The 26905-nt window shown below is 43.3% G+C and overlaps 1 protein-coding gene across 5 annotated transcripts in view; it reads left to right on the top strand.

The window, feature by feature from the left end:
* The first annotated feature begins 37 nt into the window (after positions 1-37).
* Positions 38-26905, top strand: part of GALT (galactose-1-phosphate uridylyltransferase) — a 40543-nt gene continuing 13675 nt past the window's right edge. The window contains exons 1-8 of one of the 5 annotated variants that reach the window (XM_060761148.2): positions 38-116; positions 3692-3861; positions 5616-5691; positions 7884-7932; positions 8632-8761; positions 17162-17218; positions 24184-24306; positions 24387-24519. In XM_060761148.2, the coding sequence (XP_060617131.2) occupies positions 86-116; positions 3692-3861; positions 5616-5691; positions 7884-7932; positions 8632-8761; positions 17162-17218; positions 24184-24306; positions 24387-24519 (769 nt within the window). In that variant the 5' untranslated portion in view covers positions 38-85. Of the gene's footprint in view, positions 121-3691; positions 3862-5615; positions 5692-7883; positions 8040-8631; positions 8762-17161; positions 17219-24183; positions 24307-24386; positions 24520-26905 lie in introns of those variants that run through there. The other 4 variants (XM_067464693.1, XM_067464691.1, XM_067464694.1 and 1 more) reach the window with 4 other exon arrangements.

Genomic DNA, 26905 nt, shown 5'->3' with positions numbered 1-26905 from the left:
GTGAATCGGCGCGCTTGATTGGCGGAGGTCTTCAACCAATCGCGGATGGGATTGGTCACGTGAGCGCCCCGGCAGGAAAAGCAAGATGGCGTCTGAGGGAAAGTTCCAGCCAAGCGGTAGGTAGGGTCTCCCTGTCTATTAAAACAAACATGTTGAAATATTGATTTTATTTATTTAAAAGTTTTGTATGCCGGCCTTCTCACCTCTCTTGAGGGACTCAGACCGGTTTCCAACCATAATATCACATACAATCAATAAAACATCATAATACATATTACAGTAAAACATTAAAACAGCAATTACAATCAATAACTACAATGGTCAGTCGTCACACTAAAATCCTTGCTCATCATCCTCCATCTGTATCTCAGGGTGTTGGTTCACTCATCGAATGCCTGTCTCCATAACCACGTCTTCACCTGTTTCCTAAATGTCAGAATAGAAGGGGCAGTTCTGATCTCCAGTGGGAGAGAGTTCCAGAGTCGAGGGGCCACCACCGAGAAGGCCCTGTCCCTCGTCCCCACCAGACGCGCTTGCAGGGCCTCTCCAGACGATCTTAATAATGTATTGTCGAAGGCTTTCATGGCTGGAATCACTAGGTTCTTGTAGGTTTTTTCGGGCTATAGGGCCATGTTCTAGAGGCATTTCTCCTGACTATCTTAATAATCTTGATGGTTCATAGGGGAGAATACATTCGGAGAGGTAAACAGGGCCGGAGTCGTTTAGGGCTTTATAGTAGGGCTGTCCAAACACGGAAAAAATTGTTTCTAAACTCGATTCATTTTTAGGGGTTTTTTGCGTTTCGTTATTTAAAAGAATTCCGAAATTTTCCTTTAAAAAAGTTCGATATTTACGAAATGTCGGAAATCATAAAACAATTACGAAACTATTACGAATCAATTACGAATCGATTCGTTAATGGCGGCCGCGATCGCGCAATACGCTAAAAAAACTTCTGAAGCTTTCCTCTCCCTCTGTTGTTGACTGTTGGTGTGATAATTATATTTTTTTTCACTGAGAAAACAAACAGCAACCCTAAAACTTGCACCAGGCATGCGGAAATAATAATGAAACATTTACAAATCAATAACGAATCAATTACGAAACAATTACGAAACGAATTGGAAAAATTTGTTTCGTTTTTTAGTTGCTCCTGAATGGTTCAATATCGCTTCGTTATCCCAAAAAAAAACAACGAATTTTTAACGAATTAGGAAATTACGAAACGAAACCGCCCAGCCCTACTTTATATTTTAACACCAGCACTTTGAATTGTGCTCGGAAGCTAATTGGCAACCAGTGGAGCTGGTGTAACAGCGGAGTGGTGTGCTCCCTGTACCCAGCATCCGTTAGTAGTCTGGCTGCCGAGCGCTGGACTAGCTGCAGCTTCCGGGCAGTCTTCAGAGGCAACCCCACGTAGAGAGCGTTGCAGTAGTCTAAACAGGATGTAACCAATATCTGAGACGGGCGTCAAAATACAACAATTTAAAAGCAATAACTAAAACTGACTGGTCTGGCCAGCTGAATGAGGATTGGAACCCTTGTCCCTGAAGTGATAGCTCTTTGCTCAAACCTGGTTCCAAACATCCTCTCAGGTGCCTGAAAGAAAAGTAGATACGAGACAAAGAGGGAAAGGAGAGAAGTAAGAAATAAAGAACGGAAAAAGAGAGAAGATATTCAGATTTCAGAAAGCTGGGATGGTTTGAGGAGCCCTGCACTATTGAATAATGCAGATTGGCACCACTTTTAAATCACCCTATTTATATTTGTCGTGTCAGGGCAACCAGTCAATTATATTACATTTCTAACAGAACAAAGCAAACAAACACACAAAATTTCTGAGTTTGGTCGTTGATTAAATGTCCTTTGAGCAGTATCTGGCCACTTGGAGTGCTTCTGGTGTTGCCGCAAGAAGGTCCTCCATTGTGCATGTGGCAGGGCTCAGGGTCAATGGATTGCTCTTTTCCACACTCGCATCTCGTGGATTCTACTTTGTGGCCCCATTTCTTAAGATTGGCTCTGCATCTTGTGGTGCCAGAGCGCAGTCTGTTCAGCGCCTTCCAAGTCGCCCAGTTTTCTGTGTGCCCAGGAGGGAGTCTCTCATTTGGTATCAGCCATGGATTGAGGTTCTGGGTTTGAGCCTGCCACTTTTGGACTCTCGCTTGCTGGGGTGTTCCAGCAAGTGTCTCTGTAGATCTTAGAAAACTATTTCTAGATTTAAGTCGTTGATGTGCTGGCTGATACCCAAACAAGGGATGGGCTGGAGATGTCACTGCCTTGGTCCTCAGAGCTTGGGATGCTTGTCTGTTCTTAAGGTGGAAGCCACATGTCTGTCTTTTAGATGGATTAGGGATCAGCTGGTTTTCCCTGTAATAGGCAGTAAGAGCACCTAGAGCTTCGGAGAGCTTCTGTTCAACCATCTCAAAGCTCCCTGCTTGAGCAGTGATGGCACGATCATCAGCATAGATGAAACTCTCTGTCCCTTCTGGCAGTGGCTGGTTATTTGTGTAGATGTTGAACATGGATGGAGCAAGCACGCTCCCCTGAGGCAGGCCGTTCTTCTGTTTCCGCCATCTGCTTCACCTTAACCCTAACCCATTTAAAATTCTATTACTAATAGTAATAATTCTAGTTGGACTTGTAGCTTTTTCATTATGTCCTCTATCACTTCCGGCATCACCTTTCTGGCCATCCTCTGAGATATCATGGATGTATGATACCTAGTTATTAGTCTCACCTTTTGCTTAAGGGATACATGTACGAGGGGTATTTTTTAAGTAAGGTCCGTTTGAACATAAGTACACAACTAAAGTTTATTTAGTTTCAGAAAGTACATACTTACTCTATTTTTCGACATAGTTGCCAAGTTTGTTCAAACACTTATCATACCTCTGAACCAATTTAAAAATACCCTCTTCATAAAAACTTGCCGCCTGCTACGATAACCAAGAGTTCACTGTCTGTTCTCACGAATCCTCGTTTCAACTGAAGCCACCAAATCGTCTGTAATCAAAGAAGGGCGACCAGAGCGGTCCTCATCATGGATGTTGTCACAGCCATCTTTGAATTGTCGTACCCACTTACGCACTTTGCTTTCGCTCATAACAGTATCACCATACACTTCACAAATCTGTTGATGAATTTCTGCAGCAGTCTTAAACATTTTTAAAGCACAGAACAGAACGGTACAGGTTAGCTGCAGAGCGGAAATTGAGCACAGTTGTTCCTGAGGCATGCCGGAACATGATGCATGCGCTCGTTGCGGTATGCACGCAAACTACTAGTGTCTACAACAAAACGGACCTTACTTAAAAAATACCCCTCGTAGGTATGGTGATTTGCTACTGGTGTTCACTACAATGCATAGCATGTCTGAGCTTTGCCTCTAAGTTCATGCCAATGTTCCTCCATTTATCTGTTTTTTTTCCTACTGAATTTTTGCCAAAATTAAGATTGTTTCTGAGAGTAAGAAATGCATGGTTATTGATGGCTTTGATGGCCAGAATCACTGGAGTGTTTTGCCAGACTGTCAGGAGAAAATGCTGCTAGAATACACCCATACAGCCTGGAAACTACACAACACTCCAGCACCTGGTTACTTTGCTGTGTGTTTCTAAGGCTTCACCTTTAAAGAGATTGGGGTGACCTCTTCTCCTTCTTTCCCTCTTTTCATGGTCTGGCTTTGGCACAGAACACCAGCACCTGCGCTACAACCCGCTGCGCGATGACTGGGTGCTGGTCTCTGCTCATCGCATGAAGCGGCCCTGGCAAGGGCAAGTGGAGGAGTCAGCCCAGGATGACGTCCCCCGCCACGACCCAGGCAACCCCCTCTGCCCAGGGGCACAAAGGGCCAGTGGCCAGGTAACTGACTGTCACGAATACTTTTTGAATCTTAAAAATGCCCTTTAATCCATTTTCAGTGGGACAGAGTACATCAGGCACTTTCAGATTTATTTATCGTGTCAGAAGTGAATTGAGAATACAGTTATAATGCATACAAGAAACCACGAAGTTAAGAGCTTGGCATTGTACTAATTTTCCTTTGACCAGAAGTTGGCCACTTCAAGTGCCTCTGGTGTGGCTGTAAGATGGTCCTCCATTGTGCACGTGGCAAGGCTCAGATTGCATTGTAATAGGTAGTCTGTGGTTTGCTCTTCTCCACACTTCCACATCGTGGACTCCACTTTGTAGCCCCATTTCTTAAGGTGGGCTCTGCATCTTGTGGTGCCAGATCGCAGTTTGTTCAGTACCTTCCAAGTCGCTCAGCCTTCTGTGTGCCATAGGGGAAGTTTCTCATCCAGTCTCAGTCACTGATTTAGCCTGCCACTTTTGGACTCTCGCTTGCTGAGATGATCCTGTGAGTATCTCTATAGAATCTTAGCAAGCTGTTTCTTGATTTAAGGCATTGGCATGCTTGTTGATATCCATACAGAGGATGGGCTGGAAATGTCAGTGCCTTTGTCCTTTCATTACAGGCTGCTACTTCCTGACTGATCTCAGGTGGTGCAATACTGACCAAATAGTATCATTTCTCCAATGGTGTAGGGTGTAGACATCTTGTGATAATGTGGCATGTCTCACTAAGTCCCACATCCACTGTTTTAATATGGTGAGATGTCTATGACTGCCACATTACATTTAAAATGAACACCAGCGCCAGCCATTTTTAATTTTAAATTTCTTTTAGGGTATTTGTTTTTATTTATGTTTTAATTCACTATGTCTTATTGAATTATTTTGTTTAATTTTTCATCGTAAGCTCACTGTTCTTACTATTGCATTATTGTGTATTATTTTGATATGTTTATACTTACCTGAGGTATTGAATGCTTGTCTTTTTGTGTATGTAAACTGCCCTTCGTCTCTTCGGGGGGGGGGGAGTGGCTAAATCGAGGAAGGTAATTGTCACACGCTCTCCTTTGATCAGACCTCACCTGGAATAGACCTGTGTCCAGTTTTGGGCAACACAATTCCGGATATGGTTATGGACAAGCTGGAAGGTGTCCAGAGAAGAGTGACTGAAATGATCAAAGGTTTGGAAAGCAAGTCCTTTGAGGATTGGCTTTGGAAGTGGGGAATGCATAGCTTGGTACAAAGAAGGCTGAGAGAAGGGAACATGAGCGCCATGTTTACATATTGTAAAGGATGTCCCACTGAGCAGCTGGAAAACTTATTTTGGGCTGCTCTAGGGCACAATGGAGCAATGGATTCAAATTGCAGCAAAAGAGATTTTACCTGAGCATTAGGAAGAACCGTTATGGGTAAGAGCTGTTGGACTGAGGAATACGCTGTGGTGGAGTCTCCTTCTCTGGAGGTTTTTAAGCAGAGGCTGTATGGTCATCTGTAGGGAGGGTTTGGATGGAGCCTTTGTGCCTGGCAGAAGGGGATTGGACTGGATGACCTTTAGGATCTCTTTGAACTCTAGGAATCCACAATTTTCTGGTGCCCTTACTCCAAACCTATTGTGGGATTTTTCTTGGCAAGATTCATTCAAAACCACAGATGTACAGAGAAAATGCAGTTAAAGTGGTTTTGAACTGCAATAATTCTGCATGTAGATGCACCCTGAGATTTGAAATTTGAATGATATTTTTCTCTTGTCTTCTCTCATGCAGGTGAATCCCAACTATGAGGGTACGTTTGTCTTTGACAATGACTTCCCTGCGTTGCAGCCAGATGCCCCAGAGCCAGGTAAGAATTCCTTCCTTTTGACTCTGTGCTTAATGAGCTACTTAAGAAGTAAGGGTTGGCAACCTCATCCATATAGAATTAATGCAGTTTGACCCCTCTTTAATGGCCATGGTTCAATGCTAAGAGTGTGGTGGAGGCTCCTTCTTTGGAAACTTTTAAACAGAGGCTGGATGGCCATCTGTCAGGGGTGATTTGAATGCAATATTCCTGCTTCTTGGCAGAATGGGGTTGGACTGGATGGTCCATGAGGTCTCTTCCAACTCTTTGATTCTATGATTCTAAGGGAATTTGGGACCTGATGTTTTATGAGGTCTTTAGACTTCTCTGCCAAGGAGTGCTGGTGCTTCAGCAAACTGCAACTCCCATTCTTCCACATCTGCTCACCCCACCAGCTCCATAGATATCTTGAGCAATGATTAATCAATTTGCTCCAAAGAAATTGGAAATTATTGTTTCCATTTGATGTTTGATGTTTTGTCTTATGTCTGTTATAACAGGCTGTGCATTTTATTTGATTTTATAATTCGTATTTATATATTGGGTTGTATACATTTTGTTAGTATGGATGTATATTGTTGTTGTATTTGGGCATTGAATGTTTGCCTTTTATGTTTGGAATCTGCCCTGAGTTCCTTTGGGGAGATAGAACAGAATATAAATAAATTATTATTATTATTATTATTATTATTATTATTATCATCATCATCATAAACACAACAAGATAAGTCCACAGCAGACATTCTGCTGGCTGTTGTATTGGATTACACGTCAGACACTTCCCAAGTGTCCAGGACTGTGTGATGTATCAGCGAATAATGCGTGCAGATCCCAGTAAGGTGGCCTTCTGCAACTGGCAGATGGTAATTTTGTCAGCATCGATTGTGTTTAAGTGCAGGCCCAGGTCTTTAGGCACTGCACCCTAGTCACCATTGGAACCACCTTTACTGATTTGTGCCAGAGTCTTTGCAGTTCATATGTGTCAGCTTTTCCAGTTGTTTCTCTTCAATCTTCACCTGGGATTGCAACATTGTCAATCAATTCTTTGTTTTTTATCACGATTGTGAGGTCAGGAGTCTTGTGCTCCAAAACTCTGTCTGTCTGAATCCGGAAGTCCCAGTGGAGTTTGGCGTGTTTATTCTCTGTAACTTTTTCCAGCTTGTGATCCCACCCAGTTCTTTGTCGCAGGCAGATGGTGTTTGTGGCACAAGTTCCAATGAATCATCTGAGCAACGGTGTTATGCCTCTGCGTGTAGTCTGTCTGCGATCTTCTCGCAGCAGTTGAGGATGTGATCTATTGATTATTATTATTATTACTATTATTATTATTATTATTATGGCAGTTACAGTGGGATCCAACTGCACTACTTTTACTATGTAGATCAGGGGTCTACAAACTTTTTAAACAGAGGGCCAGGTCACAGTTCCTCAAACTGTTGGAGGGCCGGATTATAATTTGAGAAAACGTGAATGAATTCCTATGCACACTGCACATATCTTATTTGTAGTGGGAAAAAAAACCCACTTAAAAACAATACGATAATTAAAATGAAGTACAATTTTAACAAATATAAACTTATTACTATTTCAATGGGAAGTGTGGGCCTGCTTTTGGTTGATGAGATAGAATTGTTGTTGTTGTTGTTGTTGTATGCTTTCAAGTCATTTCAGACTTAGGTAGACCCTGAGCAAGGGCCGGGTAAATGACCTTGGAGGGCCGTATCCAGCCCCCGGGCCTTAGTTTGAGGACCCCTGGTGTAGATGCTCCTTGGGAAACCAGTGGGCTTTACTTCTTCTTAGGGAAAAGGGATCGAATGCAAGTTAGAGATGTCAGGTAGCTTCCTGTTAAGTTTCCTGCTACCTGTGTATCACCAAGAACATAAACAGACAAAGACAGAAGCCCTGTTTGGAGGAAAGAGTCAGGAAGACAGTTTCATTAAGAATGAAAGCATTTCCACCCCAAATTGGGGTGTGCCTTGGCTGAAGAATGTTGTTTCGACAGGAGGAAATGCTCAACCTAAAACACTAATTTGTATGGGAACACTATTGAATGGATGAAGTTGACCGTTGGAGAACCTGGTTTGTCCGTGCTCAGGTGCTGGAGTTGTGAGTGGGCTGCCCCTCATGCTGTCTTGTTTGTGGTTACAACTCTCACTGCCTTCTGGCTTCTCACTGGGTTCCCTCTCTTTCCCCAGATGCCGACGGCCACCCCTTGCTCCGCGCTGCGTCTGCCCGAGGCGTGTGGTAAATGTAGACGTGTCTGGGTCGGGACAGCTCCGGGCCTTCCTTTTCTGCTTGTTGCTTTTGCACTTTCTGGCCCAGACTTCCTTTGCTGGCCTCTACTTTGCAAGGCATGTCAGGCTAGAACTTGGGGCTCAAGCATTTCTAAATGGGGCCTGTTCCCTTATGCGAGACGAAAGGGGCATAATTCCACTTCTTTCTCTTTCTGAAGTGAGCTTGTAACTGCAGCCCCATTTTTAGGGTTTCTCCATTTATAGGGATGACACATTGCATGGGGCAAGGCACACATCTCGCAAGGAGCTTCATACTGCTTTCTGGCATCCAGCCTGTTCTGTCCATCGTGGTTTCCTGAGACATTTAGGGAATGAGCATCTCTGAATGCTATGCTGCAAATTGGTTGGGAAACATATTCTAAGGAGGGCGACTAAAATGATCAAGGGTCTGGAGAACAAACCCCATGAGGAGTGGCTTAAAGACCTGGGCATGTTTAGCCTGAAGAAGAGAAGGCTGAGAGGAGACATTATGAGGGTCGTGTATAAATATGTGAGAGGAAGTCACAGGGAGGAGGGAGCAGGCTTCCTTTTTGCTGTCCTGGAGAGCTGGACTGACATGGAGGCATCTGATTGGGAAGGGATTGAATTGGATGGTGGATCCTTCCCAACAATTGTTTCTCTCCTCTCTGCCCTCCTTCCATCCTTCTAGCAAAGTCATGTGCTTCCACCCGTGGTCTGACCTGACGCTGCCCCTGATGTCCTTGGCTGAGATCCGCAATGTTGTCGACAAGTGGATGGAGATAGCCGTGGAGTTGGGTGCCTCTTACTCTTGGGTGCAGGTTGGTGTGTGCAAGGCCTTATTATTGAGTTGCGATGGCAAGCAAGCTGTCGTGACCTACAGAACACAGAATGTCTTAAACAGCAGTTGAGGTGCAAAATAGTAGTATTTTAATGCAAAACAAACTTAATAAGGCACTTTAAAAGTCAGTGCAAACAGTTCAAAGGATGTTTTCAAACAGGAACACAAAACGCTAGATAAGCAGGCTTGAATTGCAGCCAAGAAATAACAGGAGATACGATGAACTAGGAGCAGAATACAAAACAAACAGTCTTTAAGGGTTGCAAGGCATGGAGCAAAATCCGGTAGGCAAACGTGTAGTCAGTCAGTTCCAAGGGTCAAGAAGCCAGATGTACACTCACGAGCGAAGGTTCCAAGGTCCGAGGCACGGCAGGGAAAACAGGATACTGGGAATCCAAAACAAGATTAGGCAGAGAACAACATGAAACAACACTTTGTCATCTGCAAAGGAATAGGTCCCAGAGTGCTCATTTTATTCACTATCAGAAGAATGAGATTCATTGCTTGCATCTGATTCTGCTCCCGCAGCTGAAGCATCTACACCACGCCAAGCCTGCCACCTTTTCTCTAGTGCCTGATCCTGCCAATCAGTACTCTCATTCCCATTATCCCCAAAACCTTCAAAATCATCACTTGATGTTGCTTGATTGCAAATGTCTCTAATGTTCTGAACCAGAGTCCAGTCTACAGCCTCCTCCAACTCATCCTCACTATCACTGAAGTTATCTGCTGTGTCTCTAAGCCTCTTAGACATAGTGTCACTCTCACTGCCAGAATCACTAGCCACTCTCTTCACTCCCCTGTAATCTGCTTCCATAGCCTCCTCTGGCCTGAATCCTGCAAAGTCTTCTTCATCACTGGGAGCCAGAAAGATGTCACGAATGCGTTTCAGCTGGCGCTGATTCTCCTCTGTTTCTGCATCACTCCTTCTTCTTCTCCTACTACTAGTAGTAGGTATGGTGTCAGAATGCTGACTCACAACACAAGCTTTCAGTCTGGAGGGTTGACTTCTTCAGGCAGGATGTCAGAGAATTATAAAGGGAAGAGAGATAAAAAGATGTATGGGAATTGACGTCCAGGTTACTGGAAGGGGTGAATCTTCTGATACGAGTCTATCTAAGGCAGGTATGGGCAAACTTTGGCCCTCCGGGTGTTTTGGATTTTAACTCCCACAATTCCTAACAGTCTACCATGTTGCGGATTATACAAAAGCTAACCCAGAAAACGTGCAGTCCTGTCCAGACTTCCCAGCCCTTTGTTCATTCACAAAAATATAAGCCAAGTAAATGGGAAAAACAAAAATTTACTCTTAAGTAACAGAGTCAGATAAGCAGCTTCACAAAAAAATCCATCTTTGAAAATAACTCAGTCCATTTGCAGAAAATAAAACTCACACAAAGTCCTATGCATTAAATCCATGCATCTTCTTCTTCTTCTTCCTCAATGGTGCAAGGAGACAAGTCTTGAAGCAAGTGGTTCAGTAAGTCCCAAAATCCATTAGTAACACTCCTCATGTTATACTCCATTCAGGGAGTCTACCAGCTGTTAGGAATTGTGGGTGTTGTAGTCTAAAACACCTGGAGGACCCAAGTTTGCCTATGCCTGATCTAAGGTCTTCAAGAAAAGCATTTTTGACCAATCCCACCATTCTCGCAACCACATTGTCCCTATTGTTTTTAGTATCCGGCCTTTTCCTCTATTTAGGACCGGAACCCCCGGTGGCACAGTGGGTTAAACTGCTGAGCTGCTAAACTTGTTGACTGAAAGGTCACAGATTCGAATCCGGGGAGCGAAATGAGCTTCCGCTGTCAGCCCCAGCTTCTGCCAACAGAACAGTTCAAAAACATGCAAATGTGAGTAGATGAATAGGTAGCGCTTCGGCGGGAAGGTAACGGCACTCCACGCAGACATGCCAGCCACATGAATTTGGAGGCGTTTATGGACAATGCCAGCTCTTTGGCTTAGAAATGGAGATGAGCACCAACCCCCAGAGTTGGACATGACTGGACTTAATGTCAGGGGAAAATCTTTACCTTTGCCTAACATATTGGAGTCCTCGTGGATCTTGGAGTCCTCGTGGACAACAAGTTAAACATGAGCCAACAATGTGATGTGGCGGCAAAAAAAGCCAATGGGATTTTGGCCTGCATCAATAGGAGCCTAGTGTCTAGATCTAAGGAAGTAATGCTCCCCATGCTCTATTCTGCTTTGGTTAGACCACATCTGGAATATTGTGTCCAATTCTGGGCACCACAATTCAAGAGAGATATTGACAAGCTGGAATGTGTCCAGAGGAGGGCGACTAAAATGATCAAGGGTCTGGAGAACAAGCCCTATGAGGAGCGGCTTAAGGAACTGGGCATGTTTAGCCTGAAGAAGAGAAGGCTGAGAGGAGATATGATAGCCATGTATAAATATGTGAGAGGAAGCCACAGGGAGGAGGGAGCAAAGTTGTTTTCTGCTTCCCTGGAGACTAGGACGCAATGGAACAATGGCTTCAAACTACAAGAGAGGAGATTCCATCTGAAAATGAGGAAGAACTTCCTGACTGTGAGAGCCGTTCAGCAGTGGAACTCTCTGCCCCGGAGTGTGGTGGAGGCTCCTTCTTTGGAGGCTTTGAAACAGAGGCTGGATGGCCATCTGTCAGGGGTGATTTGAATGCAATATTCCTGCTTCTTGGCAGAATGGGGTTGGACTGGATGGCCCAGGAGGTCTCTTCCAACTCTTTGATTCTATGATTCTATATAACTATAAATTAACCTAACCAAACCTAACATAATCATAAAAGAACATTTAGACATCTATATAAATAAAAATGTAATGTTTGTGGGATTAACAACTCAAAAACCAATGGATGAATGGACACCAAATTTGGACACAAGACACCTATCAGGCCAACGAGTGACCATCACTCATAAAAACACTGGAAAACGCAGCAGAAGAGAAAAGCAGAAGCCAAAAAAATAAAAATTACATTACAACGCATGCTCAAAACCACATATAAATGCAAACACACATATATACACATATATACACTCAAAACCACATATACACAGACAGGACCACAGCAATGCGTGGCAGGAGATGGCTAGTTAAGCATAAAAAACATCAATAATATAATATTTATTAGGCCTGGGCAACCACGGAAAAATTTGTTTCTAAAATCGATTCGTTTTTTGGGGTTTTTTGCGTTTCGATATTTAAAAGAATTCCGAAATTTTTCTTTTAAAAAGTTCGATATTTACGAAATTTCGTAAATGTTAAAAAAATTACGAAACATTAACGAAACAAATACGAAACAATAACGAATCGATACGCTAAAAAACCTCCAAATGGGACAGGGGGAACTTCTGAAGCTTCCCTCTCCCTCTGTTGTTGACTGTTGGTGTGATATTATAATTTTTTTTCACTAATTAAACAAAAAACAACTATAAAACTTGCCCCAGACATGCGGAAATAATAACGAAACGACCTCAAACCGATAACGAAACGAATACATAACGAATCCGAAGCATTTACGAAACAAATTTAAAAATTCGTTTAGTTTTTAAGTTGCTCCAGAATGGTTCGTTATTGCTTCGTTATATATAAAAAAAATAACGAATTTTTAACGAATTACGAATTAACGAAACGAAACCGCCCAGCCCTAATATTTATATTAAAACCCACTAATAAGCAACATAATCTAAAAACAGTTATTAAATTCCGCCATCCAAAATCAAGTCCTTAGTCTTTCCATCGGTCCATTCACTATTCCTTATTATCTTATTGTTGAGGACTATAAACTTGTGTAGGGTGTGGTTGAGTTTTCGACTCTAGGTTTACAATCAAAAACGACTATAGTGGGCACTCTAGCATTTGCCAAGGTTCAGAGTGAGACCCCCTGGTTAACAACATCCATGGGTGCTCAAGTACCATTGTATACCATCACAAAGCAAAATGGCACCCCTCGTATATAATGTGTTTATTGTTGTGACTCAGCTGGAATCAGAGAGTGTTTCTGATGAGGATGATGGGACTCAGGTTCACAGTTTGGTTCAAAATGTCCCTGTTATAGACAGTGAAGAAATGCAGTTTCCCACAGCAAGGCATGAGAGTGTTGATATTGAAAATAGCCAGTTGCAGTTTGACTCCGAGAAGGAATCATAGAATCATAGAATCAAAGAGTTGGAAGAGACCTCATGGGCCATCCAGTCCAACCCCCTGCCAAGAAGCAGGAATATTGCATTCAAATCACCCTGGTTCTCAGCCTGGTTCTCCGCCTGATAATGAGCAAGCAGGGAAACAGGCTAACGAACAGACTGACCTTGACGATATGGGAACTTTAGATCGGGCTGACCGGTTGGAATTCCGAATTCGAAGGAGTGAAAGGATAGCTAACAAGAGGGAGGCCAGAGAAACGCCTTCATGTTTTGCAAAAGGTATTGAACTGTGTGTTTGAGACCAGATCTTTGTCAAAGCAACTTCGCGTTTACCTAAGGAGTTTGCCTAACCTAGGCTGGATTATCTTGCAGTTTTGTTGTTCATGGTTCCAGGACTTAATCATGTTCTCTTGGGTTTTGCTTTGCTGTTGCCTTTTTGGATTAAGCTTCAAGCGCTATGTTATATTGATCTTCAGAACATTAACCTTTGCTTTCAAGAACTTTTTTACTTTTTATTTTTAGTAAAGTATAAAGACTTCTGGCTGTGTGCAGTTTGGTGTTCTTCAGCAAGGTGAATCTACTCTGAGGTGCAACAGTTATATAAAATGGCAAAAGCAAGGGGGTTTTGGGGAACTTTTTTTGGAATATTTCAAAAGCCGTAGATGGTTGAATCCATGGATACAGAATCTCTGGATATGTAAGGCATTCAGGGAGCACACCACTCCTCTGTTGCGCCAGCTCCACTGGCTGCCAGTCTGGCACAATTCAAAGTGCTGGCTTTAGCCTATAAAGCCCTAAACGGTTCTGGCCCAACTTCCCTGTCCGAACGCATCTCCTCTTATGAACCCACCAGGAATCTAAGATCTACTGGGGAGGTTGTGCTCTCGGTCCCGCCTTCGTCACAAGTATGTTTGGTGGGGACGAGAGACAGGGCCTTCTCAGTGGTGGCCTCTCGGCTATGGAACGCCCTCCCTAGGAATATTAGATCGGCCCCTTCCCTTTTAACATTCCAAGAAAAGGTCAAGACTTGGCTTTATGAGCAGGCATTTGCAAATACAATATAACAGACATAGAGGAAAAAACGAAATGGCTAGACGACGTTATTGGATAATGTTTTTAACAAGGAGACTCAAACTGATACATATTTTTATTGATATTGATTGTTTTATCTGGTTTTATATTTAATTAACTGTTTTATCATATATCATATATACTCGAGTATAAGCCAACCCGAATATAAGCCGAGGCACCTAATTTTACCACAAAAACTGGGAAAATGTATTGACTCGAGTATAAGCCGAGGGTGGGAAATGCAGGCGCTATGGGTAAATGTCAAAATAAAAATAGATAACCAATAAAATTACATTAATTGAGGCATCAAGAAGTGGAAATGTTTTTGAATATTTACATAAGACTGTAATTTAAGATAAAACTGCCCAACTCTGATTAAATCTTTATTCTAACCTTCTTTAATGTAAACATACTTATGTATCCTTCCAACAATAATAAAGAGAGTAAAATAATAATAATAATAATAATAATAGAGTAAAATAATGGAAATGCAATTATAACAGTAATAATAGAGTAAAATAATAAATGCAACAATAATAAAGTAAATTAATATATGTAATGATAATAATAAATAGAGTAAAATAATAAATGTAATGATAATAATAGAGTAAAATAATAAATGTAATAATAATAAGGTAAAATGCTGTAAATGTAATAATAGTAATAAATAGTGTAATATAAATGTAATAAAATAATGCTAATAATAGAGAAAAATAATAAATAACCTTGACTCCAGTATTAACCGAAGGGAGCTTTTTCAGGCTAAAAAAGGGGTAAAAGACTAGGCTTATACTCGAGTATATACAGTATATGTTTTTGATGCTGACTGTACACCACCCTGAGTCACCTGCCGGGCTGAGAGGGTTGGTATATAAATATAGTAAATAAATAAGGCTGACTGTACTTGGAAAAGTACCTTGTTTACAGGAATGAGTTGCGTAGCATCAGTTTGTGCCTCTGGCTGTTCTTCAGCCCTCCTTACCTTCTGCACTCTCAGCTGTAGATCTTTTTTGTTGATCTGCTTGAGTTGAAAAACTGAATATACTCTTTAGGATGGTTACAGGGAAGTTTACAAAAAAAGTGTTTGATCCTCGCTCCTCCTGTCCCATTGGAATTGTTATTCTGATGGTTTTGGAAGGGCCTGCATTATCGGATTTAACTGGAAATAATTGGCTCCATTTGAATTGCCAAAGGAACGTGGAGTTGTTGGGAGCTTTGGCTCAGCAGGACTACAGAGCCTTTCAGCCGCTACAGCCGCGTTCCTCTGAATTTCATTTTTAACAGCCTTCTAGCTTGCTTTGAAATTCCATTCTGATTTTGCTAAGAAAGGAAGGAGCTGAAAGCATTCTTCCTTGTTTAAAAGTAGGCTATTCTCAGAGGACGAGGAGACTCCCTTCGTAGTGGAAGGTAACTTTAAGCTCCCTTTCCAAAGTGAAAACTCATCTCCAGGCACTGAGAAAGCTGTCTTTTCCTTGTCAAAATATATATGTATGATGTATGTATGTATAAATATGTGTGTGTGTGTATGTGTGTGTCAGTTGTGATGGACTGGATGAGGATGAACAAATTGAAATTGATGTTGCAACTCAGAGTAGGCTTCACCTTGTTTCCAAACACCACCACACAAGAGCTGTAGTTTTACAGTTTATTGAGGAAAAAATCCAAGTCAAAATAAAGAATAAGCACTGCAAAGTCCCAGAGATTAAGGTTGAATGAAGAATACAGTTCCAAAGATCTTCAGGTAAAAGCAGGAGACATAATCCTATTGGCAAAGTTCAAACCAGAGTCCCAGGTACAAGCAATGAAACATTTGCCCCAAGAAACACAATGCAAGAAATCCCAAGCATACTGCTTTCCAGGCTAAGGTTATTCCATGAAGCTTTCAGGCTAATAAGCTACGTTGAACTGACACTTTCACAGAGTTTCCAGGAGGCCTAAATACCTTTCTAACATCAAAACATTAGGCTCTCAGCATCATAAAAGCATTGTGACGACCTTTCACCGAGCTAGCCTCCCGTCTACTTGCCAGACACGAACTCCGCCTGATCCGGAGATCAAGGCGAGCTTCTCGGGTCAAATCCTTATCTACATTTTCGGTATCATAGTGAGAAGGCACCTGCTCACTATTTCCTTCATTAAAATTCCTTTGTGGTGAAAACAGCTGTGTTGACACTGCACTGTCTGTGGGAGCCTCAGAAGCAGGCTCAGAGATTTGAGGCACAGACAAAGAGCCAGGAAGCTGAAACCCAACAGGAATCTGAATCCCATCGTTCTCATCGTCAGAAACTAGCTCAGCCACAACAATTGAATCCAGACAAGAAGGAGTTACTACTGGTCAGTTGTAGGGCTGATCAGGGTTATAAACAGACTGGGCCACAGCAACACGTGGCAGGGGACAGCTAGTAGTAGTAGTAGTAATAGGATTTAAAGATCGAACTGCAAAGAGTCTGGCACAAACCAGTAAAGGTGGTCCCAATGGTGATCGGCACACTGGGTGCAGTGCCTAAAGACCTTGGCCTGCACTTAGACACAATTGGTGCTGACAAAATCACCATTTGCCAGCTGCAGAATGCCACTCTACTAGGATCTGCACACATTATTTGCTGATACATCACACAGTCCTAGACACTTGGGAAGGGTCCAACGTGTGATCCAATACATCAGCCAGTGGAGTGATCTTGTTTGCTGTGGACCCATCTTGTTGTGTTTCTAATAATAATAATAATAATAATTTATTTCTAATAATAATAATAATAATAATAATAATAATAGGAATGCACATTTCCCTTAAAGAAAAATGTGTGAACATGGTAGAAATGAGACCCATTGGCATTAGAGAAATGGGACCCAAATGAGATGACAAGATAATATTGGAATAGAGGAAAGAGTTAAGATCCAGGACAGGACACTTCTCCAGTTTGATCTATAAGGAACTGAGGGTGCAACTACACTGTAGGAGTAACTCGTGTAGATCCATGCTGGGGAGTCCTGGGAGCTGTGGTGTGTTGAGGCAGAGAAGACTAAAGACTTTGTGAAACTTTAGCTCCTATGTTTCCATGGCAGCTAAAGTGGTATCCTAAACCATTAGTTCCACAGTGCAGGTGGACCTTGAGAGAGAAGGCCTTGGACAGGCTCAAGGGTCACTTCTCCTTTTCCTTCCCTTGCAGATCTTTGAGAACAAGGGGGCCATGATGGGCTGTTCCAACCCCCATCCGCACTGCCAGGTAAGAAAGTGTTCTTCCAGCATCCAGCCTCAGAAAGGTCTGGGTTGGCAATGGCTTCTGGGCAAGGAATGGGTATTGTTTCAGGCCTCCTCCAGAGTGCTTTTGGTGCCAGTCCTGCCTCCCCTCCTCTCCCCTCAATGCTAAAGCATAAGCTTTCTCAGACATTAATGGGTTAATGGAGGCTGGAGATGTTCAGCTTGGAGAAGAAAAGGTGAAGAGAGGACATGAGAGCCAGGTTGATATATTTGAAGGGATGTCACATTGAGGTGGGAGCGAAGTTTACTAAAGTTTATGTGAAAGTGATCTAGGAGTCTTAGTAGACCACAAGCATAATAATAATAATAATAATAATAATAATAATAATAATAATTTATTTATTATTATTTCGGTTACTTCTACCCCGCCCTTCTCACCCTGGAGAGGACTCAGGGCGGCTTACAAAGACACAATTCGATGCCAGCATCAACATAACAATAGAATAAAAACAATATAGCAGCAGTTAAGCAATTAGCAATCAGATTCTGCATTACAACTGTAAAACCAATAAAACCTGATTTCACACAATTAATGCTCCGCGTTCGCCATCTCCTAGTCCAAATTCCAATTCCACTTTGTCAGTCCTGTCAGTCCTAGTCGTCTGATTGTCCTTATCTAGTTGTCAGATTGCCCGAAGGCCTGGTCCCACAACCACGTTTTTACTTTCCTCCTGAAGGAGAGGAGGGATGTTGATGACCTAATTTCCCCCGGGAGTGAGTTCCATAGGTGGGGGGCCACTACTTAGAAGGCCCTGCTCCTTGTCCCCACCAGCCTCACTTGTGATAGCGGTGGGGTCAAGAGCAGGGCCTCCCCAGATGATCTCAAACTCTGGGGTGGGACGTAGAGGGAGATGCGTTCGGACAGATACGCTTGACCGGGACCGTATAGGGTTTTGTAGGTCAAAACCAGCACCTTGAATTGTGCTCGGAACTGAACTGGCAGCCAGTGGAGCTGACACAACAGGGGGGTGGTGTGCTCCCTGTATGTCGCTCCGGTGAGTAATCTGGCTAGTCCAAGTTTCTGAGATCGGCCTTGCAGGTACCTAAATGTGTTTCTAATGCCACCCTGCGACTAGAGACGGGTTTTATGAGAGTGGAGGCCAGGGTGTGGGTGGCCATACTTAACCTCTGGCTCAGACTGTCCCGTGCACCCCTTGGCCTTGCCCCACTAACCATGGAGGATGACTTCCAATCCACATGGAAGCAGGCGGTAGCATCCAAAATCTCCTCGTTGGGATTTTCTCCAGGTCTACTATTAGCTATGGATTACAATCAAGCCAAAGCACTTATTAAACAACGTATCACAGACACAGAGCGCCAACTAGATCTGGCCTCGGCTCCAACCTTTCTTGTCAGTGAAGACAGCAGATACCTTGCCTCCCCTATGGCATATTTAACATACTTAGAGGTTCCTATTCATCGGAGGGCTTTCACCCTGGCCCGATGCCACGCTCTCCCATCAGCTGTACTCGAGGGCCGCTACCGGAAGATCCCTTTCCCAGAGAGACTCTGCCCCTGTGACTCGGGTCATGTGGAAACAATAGAACATGTGCTCCTTCAGTGTCCGTTCTACAGGGATACCCGTGCCAGGCTTATCTTACCCCTGATAGACAAGCACCCAGGCCATTCAGGACAATTTTATACCTCCCTGCTACTTGCGGATACTAATTCAGCTACAACCTACAATGTCGCAAAGTTTTGTGCAGCAGCATACAAAATCCGCCAGGGAATGACTAGTTCCAAAAGTCAACTGTGTGTCCAGTAATCGTCTTCCCTGAATCTACAATTTGGTGATGGATCTGGACATTGTATGTTTTTACCCTGTTTCCCCTTCTGCTCCCTCACCCATATTGTGTTTTTAGTAGTTGTATTTATATTTTTAATGTACCAAACATGCCAGGTTTGTAAGGAAACGTGACACTATTTCCTGTGCTGGTCAATGACCGAAATAAATGTTTTGATTTGATTTGAGTAATCTGGCTGCCGCTCACTGAACCAGTTGAAGTTTCCGAGCAGTCTTCAAGGGCAACCCCACGTAGAGCGCGTTGCAGTAATCTATCCGGTATGTAACAAGAGCGTGGACCACCGTGGCCAGATCCGACTTCCCAAGGTACGAGCGCAACAAGTTTTAATTGTGCAAAAGCTCTCCCGGCCTCCGCCAAGACCTGGGGTTCCAGGCTCAGCGATGAGTCCAGGATCACTCGCAAGCTGCGAACCTGCCCCTTCAGGGGGAGTGTATTATTAATAATATTATTAATATTATTATATTATTATTAATAATAACTTTAATTTATTTATATATACCCCGCTCCATCTCCCCCAGGGGCCCTCCAACAGATTGGACCTCCAACTTTCAGAATTCTGACCATTGAAGAAGCTGGCGAGAACTTCTGGGAGTTGGAGGCCCAAACAGCGGGAGGGCTGCAGTTTGAGGATGCCTGACACTCCTCCTTGTTCAAGGTAACTGAATTTCCTCCTTGTAGTTGCCATGAGAAGACAATTATGCTGGGGAAAGTGGAAGGCAAAAGGAAGAGGGGCCGACCAAGGGCAAGATGGATGGATGGCATCCTTGAAGTGACTGGACTGACCTTGAGGGAGCTGGGGGTGGTAACGGCCGACAGGGAGCTCTGGCGTAGGCTGGTCCATGAGGTCACGAAGAGTCGGAGACGACTGAACGAATGAACAACAACAACAGTTGCCATGAACCAAACAACCAGGAGGTGGCAGTGTTACCCCATAAATAGCTGCACAGGGCTCCTGTTTGCAGGTAGCTGTAGTTTGATAGGAGAGGCAGAGATGTGGAAATGGACCAGGCCACATGGTCTGGCTCATAGAGCCAAACAGCTAGAAGCATCCCCAGGAGCCATCCGATCTTACTGCGTTCTGTCATGCATGAATACACAATACAAGCCCTCCTGACAGATGGCTATCCAGCCTCAGCTTAAATGCCTCTAGAGGAGGAGGACACTGCAAGAGGCTGTCGAGCAGCAGCGTATTCCATTGCCAATCAACTCTTGCTGCCAGAGAGCTCTTTCTCGTGTCTAGATGGAATCTCTTTTCCTGCAATTTGAATCCATGGCTTTATTGCATCTCAGTCTCTGGAGCAGCAGAAAACAAGTTAGCCCTCTTCTCAATGGGATAGCCTTGCCAATATTCAAACATGGTTCTCAAGTTCCCTCTCATCCTTCCTTTCCCCAAGTGAACAGTTTTAACCCCTAAGCTGCTCTTCATAGGTCTTGGTCTCCAAACTTCCGACTATTTTAGTCACCCTTCTCAGGACAGTTTCCATCTTGTCAATATCCTTGAATTGCTTTGCCCAGAACTGGACTACAGGGTTATTCCAGGTGAGGCTTAACCAAAGGAGAAGAGTTCTGGGACTATAACTTTCCCTCGAGTAGTAGTAGTAGTAGTAATAATAATAATAAAAATTAATAAATGTTTATTTATAATCCTGTCCCATCTCCCAATGGGATTTGGGGCGGCTCACAACATAATCATAGAATCATAGAATCAAAGAGTTGGAAGAGACCTCCTGGGCCATCCAGTCCAACCCCATTCTGCCAAGAAGCAGGAATATTGCATTCAAATCACCCCTGACAGATGGCCATCCAGCCTCTGCTTAAAAGCTTCCAAAGAAGGAGCCTCCACCACACTCCGGGGCAGAGAGTTCCACTGCTGAACGGCTCTCACAGTCAGGAAGTTCTTCCTCATGTTCAGATGGAATCTTCTCTCTTGTAGTTTGAAGCCATTGTTCCGCGTCCTAGTCTCCAAGGAAGCAGAAAACAAGCTTGCTCCCTCCTCCTCCCTGTGACTTCCTCTCACATATTTATACATGGCTATCATATCTCCTCTCAGCCTTCTCTTCTTCAGGCTAAACATGGCCAGTTCCCTAAGCCGCCCCTCATAGGGCTTGTTCTCCAGACCCTTGATCATTTTAGTCGCCCTCCTCTGGACACATTCCAGCTTGTCAATATCTCTCTTGAATTGTGGTGCCCAGAATTGGACACAATATTCCAGGTGTGGTCTAACCAAAGCAGAATAGAGCATGGGGAGCATTACTTCCTTAGATCTAGACACTATGCTCCTATTGATGCAATGCAATACAATAAATACAATACAATACAATACATAAGATAGGATGAACAATAATGTCTCAATATAAGACAACAAGACATAATACGGTAAAATAGGAGAGAAGGCAGCTTTTTTTTTTTTTTTGCATAGTCAATAAGGTAATTTAATTATTCACTGGTAACATAGATGTTTAACACTACAGTTTCTGATTTCATGTTCTCACACATTGGCAAACTTGTTCTTAGTTGTCTACTAGAGCACAGGGGGGCAACTACATTTGTTTCTCTCTCCTTTTTAAAAATAGTTTTTATTGAATTCTTTTTCATAAGTATACATAAAAAAACCCAAGACAAAACTTTCATAAAATACCTTCAATAACATCTAACCCACCACCACCACCAAATATAACACCAAAAAACATAAAACAATAAACAAAATAAACACCCTAGTGTGGCTTCCGTTCTTCTTACTTAACCTTATATATATTCATCCCTTTCCTTTCCTCTTTCCTCATTCTTCCGACCCAAATTACTTATGTTCAGAGGAAAGGATTTATGTAAATTATTTCTATCTCCCTTATTGATTTAATTTGACCAATCTTTCTCTATATATTCTTGCACTGCTTTCCAGTCGGTTAACTTTTTACCTTGTCCATTGTTATACCTTAACCAATATGTTAGTTCGTCCATGTCCTTAATATCAAGAATTTTCTCAATCCAGTCCATTTTTGACGGCATTTTATCCAGTTTCCAAAGTTTGGCGAAGACCATTCTTGCCACCGTAGCAAAGAAAGTAAATAGCTTTTCCTTGTTTTTGTCTTTAAATATATCTGCATCAAACATCCCTAGTAAATACATTTCTGGTACCAGTGGGAAGTCCATATCTAATTTTTTTTGCATTTTGAATGAATCATTTTCCAATATTTGTTTGTCCTCTCACACGACCACCACATATGGTGGGGTTGCCTTTGAAGACAGCTCGGAAGCTCCAACTAGTCCAACGCTCGGGAGCCATGATTTTAACAGGAGCGGAGCGCAGGGAGCATACAACCCCCCTGTTGCGCCAACTCCACTGGCTACCGATCTGCTACCGGGCTGAATTCAAAGTGCTGGCGTTGGCCTTTAAAGCCCTAAACGGTTCTGGCCCAAGCTACCTATCTGACCGCATCTCTGCCTATGAACCCACCAGGACTTTGAGATCTTCCAGGGAGACCCTGCTCTCGATCCCACCTGCTTCTCAAGCTCGGCTGGCGGGGACGAGAGATAGGGCCTTCTCGGTGGTGGCTCCTCGGCTGTGGAACGCCCTTCCTACGGACATTAGACTAGCACCATCTCTAATGGTATTCCACAAAAAGGTGAAGACCTGGATGTTTGTGCAGGCGTTTGAGTAATTTAGTGCATTCTGGTAATGGAACATAGGAATGGAACAATGGACGACGAACCTGGACTACGCTTGGATGATGAGAAGATTGGGTACGGTTGTTTTTTGTAATAATTGTGCATTGTAATTGCTTATTGGTAATTTATGGATAATGTGTTAAGTCAATTGTTATATGTTGCATGGAACCACTGCTGTTTCTACTGTTTTTACTGTTTGTGAACCGCCGTGAGTTGCCTTCGGGCTTGAGATACAGCCGTATAGAAGCAAAGTAAATAAATAAAATAATAAATAAATATGGTAGAACATTCCTTCTTGCTTCTTAATAATATAATGTCTCAATATAAGACAACAAGACATAATACGATAAAATAGGACTGAAGGCAGCTTTTACCACCTTTACTAAGCAGCACCAAATTTCAGCTTCATTAAAGAAACACACTTTTGTGCATTAATACCTAGAACAAACTCATATGTTGCTCCATTGTAGAAATTTTCCTCTTTCACAACCACATTGGGCTGTAGCACAGTTGGTTAATCACCAGCAGCAATAGATCAGGGCTGACCGGAAGGCGGCAAGTTTGAAGGTTGAGTTTGTTTATTTATTTACAGTATTTATATTCTGCCCTTCTCACCCTGCAGGGGACTCAGGGTGGATTATAATGCACACATATATGGCAAACATTCAGTGCCAAAGACATACAACAGATATAGACAGACAGGCAGAGGCTATTTAACTTTTCTGGCCGCCAGGGGAGCTGTCGCTTTCATCGTCCATCTGCGACACTGATGAAGTACTTCTGCATTGGGTTGTTGTAGGTTTTTCCGGGCTATATGGCCATTTCTAGAGGCATTTCTCCTGACGTTTCGCCTGCATGTATGGCAAGCATCCTCAGAGGTAGTGACCTCACTACCTCTGAGGTTCCTTGCCATAGATGCAGGCGAAACGTCAGGAGAAAATGCCTCTAGAACATGGCCATATAGCCCGGAAAAACATACAACAACCCAGTGATTCCAGCCTTCGACGATACTTCTGCATTCCCCGCATGCTTTTGCTGGAGTACTTTGCTGGAGTCTTTTTTATGGCCTCATAAATTAGTTAATTTAGCCTCCCCACACAAGGTGGCACCTAATTTTCCTACTTGACAGATGCAACTGTCTTTTGGGTTGCAAAGGTCAACAACAAGCTACACAATTGGTTGGAAGCTCACTCTGACCTGGGCTGGCTTTGAACTCATGGCCTTTTGGTCAGAAGTGATCTTAATACAGCTGACACTCAAACAGCTGTGCCGCAGTCCCGGTGAGTTGGATTGAGCACCTGACTGTTAAGCCTAGCTTACTATCCACCTAAGCAGTTACGAAGGTGGAGGCATTACTTTTCATTCACTCGCAGAACCAATTAGGAAATTATATTTATGACCCAGGAATGAAAATTTGTGTTGCATACGGCTATCTGTCATTGATTCCTTCCCTCCCTAGATCTGGGCCAGCAACTTCCTTCCCAACGAAGCCTCTTTGGAAAACCGAACGCAGAAGCAGTACCTGGCCGAGCGTGGCGTTCCCATGCTGCTGGATTATGCCAAGTTGGAGGCTGTGAGGAAGGTAAATGCTGCCGGTGTGCATGAGGGGCGGGGCGTGAACCTGAGGACCTCTCACTCTCTCTTTTGTGGGGTCTCTTGCAGGAGAGGATCGTGGTGGAGAATGCGGACTGGCTGGTGGTGGTCCCTTACTGGGCCACTTGGCCTTTCCAGACCCTCTTGCTCCCTCGGAGGCACGTTTGTCGGCTTCAGGACCTTCAGGAGAGCGAAAGGGACAGTAAGTGTGTGTGGTTCTAGAGAGATGGCCAGCTGGGCCTTGAGGAAGGAAGGAAGGTGCATATACACCAGGTAAGGGCAAACTTTGGCCCTCCAGGTGTTTTGGACTCCAACTCCCACAATTCCTAACAGCCTACCGGCTGTTAGGAATTGTGGGAGTTGAAGTCCAAAACACCTGGAGGGCCAAAGTTTGCCCTTACCTCATCTACACCATAGAATTAATGCATCTTGACTTTATATAATTGCCTCACCAAACTACAACTTCCAGGGTTCCATGCTTGTGATGGGTTCATCTTAGGGTCATATTAATGCAGTTGGGCCCCATTTGAACTGCCATGGCTCAATGCTATGGAAGCTTGGGGTTTGTCCTTTAGCTTTGGCTTTTTACTTACTTAGGCGATCCTTCGTTGTCCGAGTAGGGTAATCCCCCAGGGTGGGTCCGTAGGTGACTGTGGAGCCCTATTCTTGACCTGCATGTTCTCCCTCAGTAAGGGCATTGGTTTCCAGGTGGAAGGTGGTCTCGGTCGGGGTTGGCTTGATGCACCTTCCTCTTGGCACATTTCTCTCTTTTGCCTTCCATTCAAATTATACAACACTGCTGGTCACAGCTGACCTCCAGCTGGAGCACTCAGGCCAGGGTTTCCTGGTTCTCAGTGTCTATGCCAGAGTTTTTAAGGTTGGCTTTGAGCCCATCTTTAAATCTCTTTTCCTGCCGTTTTCCGTTCTTGAGTTCGGAGTACAGCAACTGTTTTGGGAGACGGTGGTTGGGCATCCAGACAATGTGGCCAGTCCAGCGGTGTTGATGGTGGAGCACCATCGTGTCAGAGCGTGACACCTGGGTCATGCACAGAGTACTTGAGGTTACTCAATCACACAGACTCACATAGTACACTGCAGTCTTCTTAAGTTTCAAAAATAATAAAGTTTACTGAAAGCATTTCAAGACACGTCTACATCTTGGCGGCTGAAAATGGCGACTCACAACAGCACAGCACAAAACACAGTCAAAGAACATCTGCCCTCTGCCTTATCTGTCTTCTAGCTGGTATCCTCCCTTTTCTTCCCAAAGCAAAGGAATTCCTGTTATCTCGTTTCAAGGACTCTACTCTCTGGCCTTATTCTCTCTCTCTTATAATAACAATCTAATGCACAAATGAACAAAACTGAACATAACTGAATCCATTTTGAAATACATATGAATCCATTATTAACACATTGAAAAACATACATATAATACTTCCAATTATCCTGACACATCGCTTCAATGCTGGTGGTCTTTGCTTCTTCCAGCACGCTGACATTGGTCCTCTTGTCTTCCCAAGAGATTTGCAGTATTTTTTGGAGGCAATGCTGATGGAATCGTTCCAGGAGTTGTATGTGACGTCTGTAGACTGTCCATGTCTCACAGGCATAGAGCAGGGTTGGGAGGACAATCTATATGAATAAATAAAAATGTAATGTTCGTTTGTGGGATGAACAGAACTCAAAAACCACTGGACGAATTGACACCAAATTTGGACACAAGACACTTAACAGTCCAATGTAAGTCCTTCACTCAAAAAATACTGAAAAACACAGCAGAAGGGTCTTAAAAAGCCCCAAAAAGCTAAATGATGAAAAGCTAAATGAAAATACAGAAAAAAGGGAAGAAAGAGGGAAGGAAGGGGAGAAAAGAAAGAGGGAGGGAGGGAAAGAAAGAAGGAAAGGGAGAAGGAAGCAAAGAGAGAAGGAAAGATGTAGAGAAGGAAGAAAGGAGGGAAAGAAAAATGGGGGAGGAAGGAAGGAGAGAAGGAAAGAAGGAAGGAAAGAGGGAGCCAAGGAAGGGGGGAGGATGTAGAGAAAGAGGGAGGGAAGGAAAGAAAGAAAGAGAATGAAGAAAAGAGATACAGCAGAAGAGAAAGATAAAGGGGGAAGAAAGGAAAGAGATAGAGAAGGAAGGGAGAAGAGAAGGAAAGACAGGAAGGAAGGAAAGAGGGAGGGAAGGAAGGAAAGAAGGAGAGAAAGAGGGAAGGTTGGCCACAGCAACGCATGGCAGGTACAGCTAGTCTATATAAATAAAAATGTAATGTTTGTTTGTGGGATTAACAGAACTCAAAAACCACTGGACAAATTGACACCAAATTTGGACACAAGACACTTAACAACCCAATGTATGTCCTTCACTCCAAAAAAAAAAATTGATTTTGTCATTTGGGAGTTGTAGTTGCTGGGATTTATAGTTCATCTACAATCAAAGAACATTCTGAGCCCCAGCAATTATGGAATTGAACCAAACTTGGCACACAGTTCTCCCATGACCAACAGAAAATATTGGAAGGGTTTGGAGGGCAGTGTCCTTTGGTTTTGGAGTTGTAGTTCACCTACATTCAGAGATCACTGTGGACTCA

The sequence above is a fragment of the Anolis sagrei genome, chromosome 2 (genome assembly GCF_037176765.1).
Source record: "Anolis sagrei isolate rAnoSag1 chromosome 2, rAnoSag1.mat, whole genome shotgun sequence".
NCBI lineage: Eukaryota > Metazoa > Chordata > Lepidosauria > Squamata > Dactyloidae > Anolis > Anolis sagrei.
Note: the sequence above shows the minus strand (reverse complement) of the source record. Positions and strands in the feature narration are given on the sequence as shown.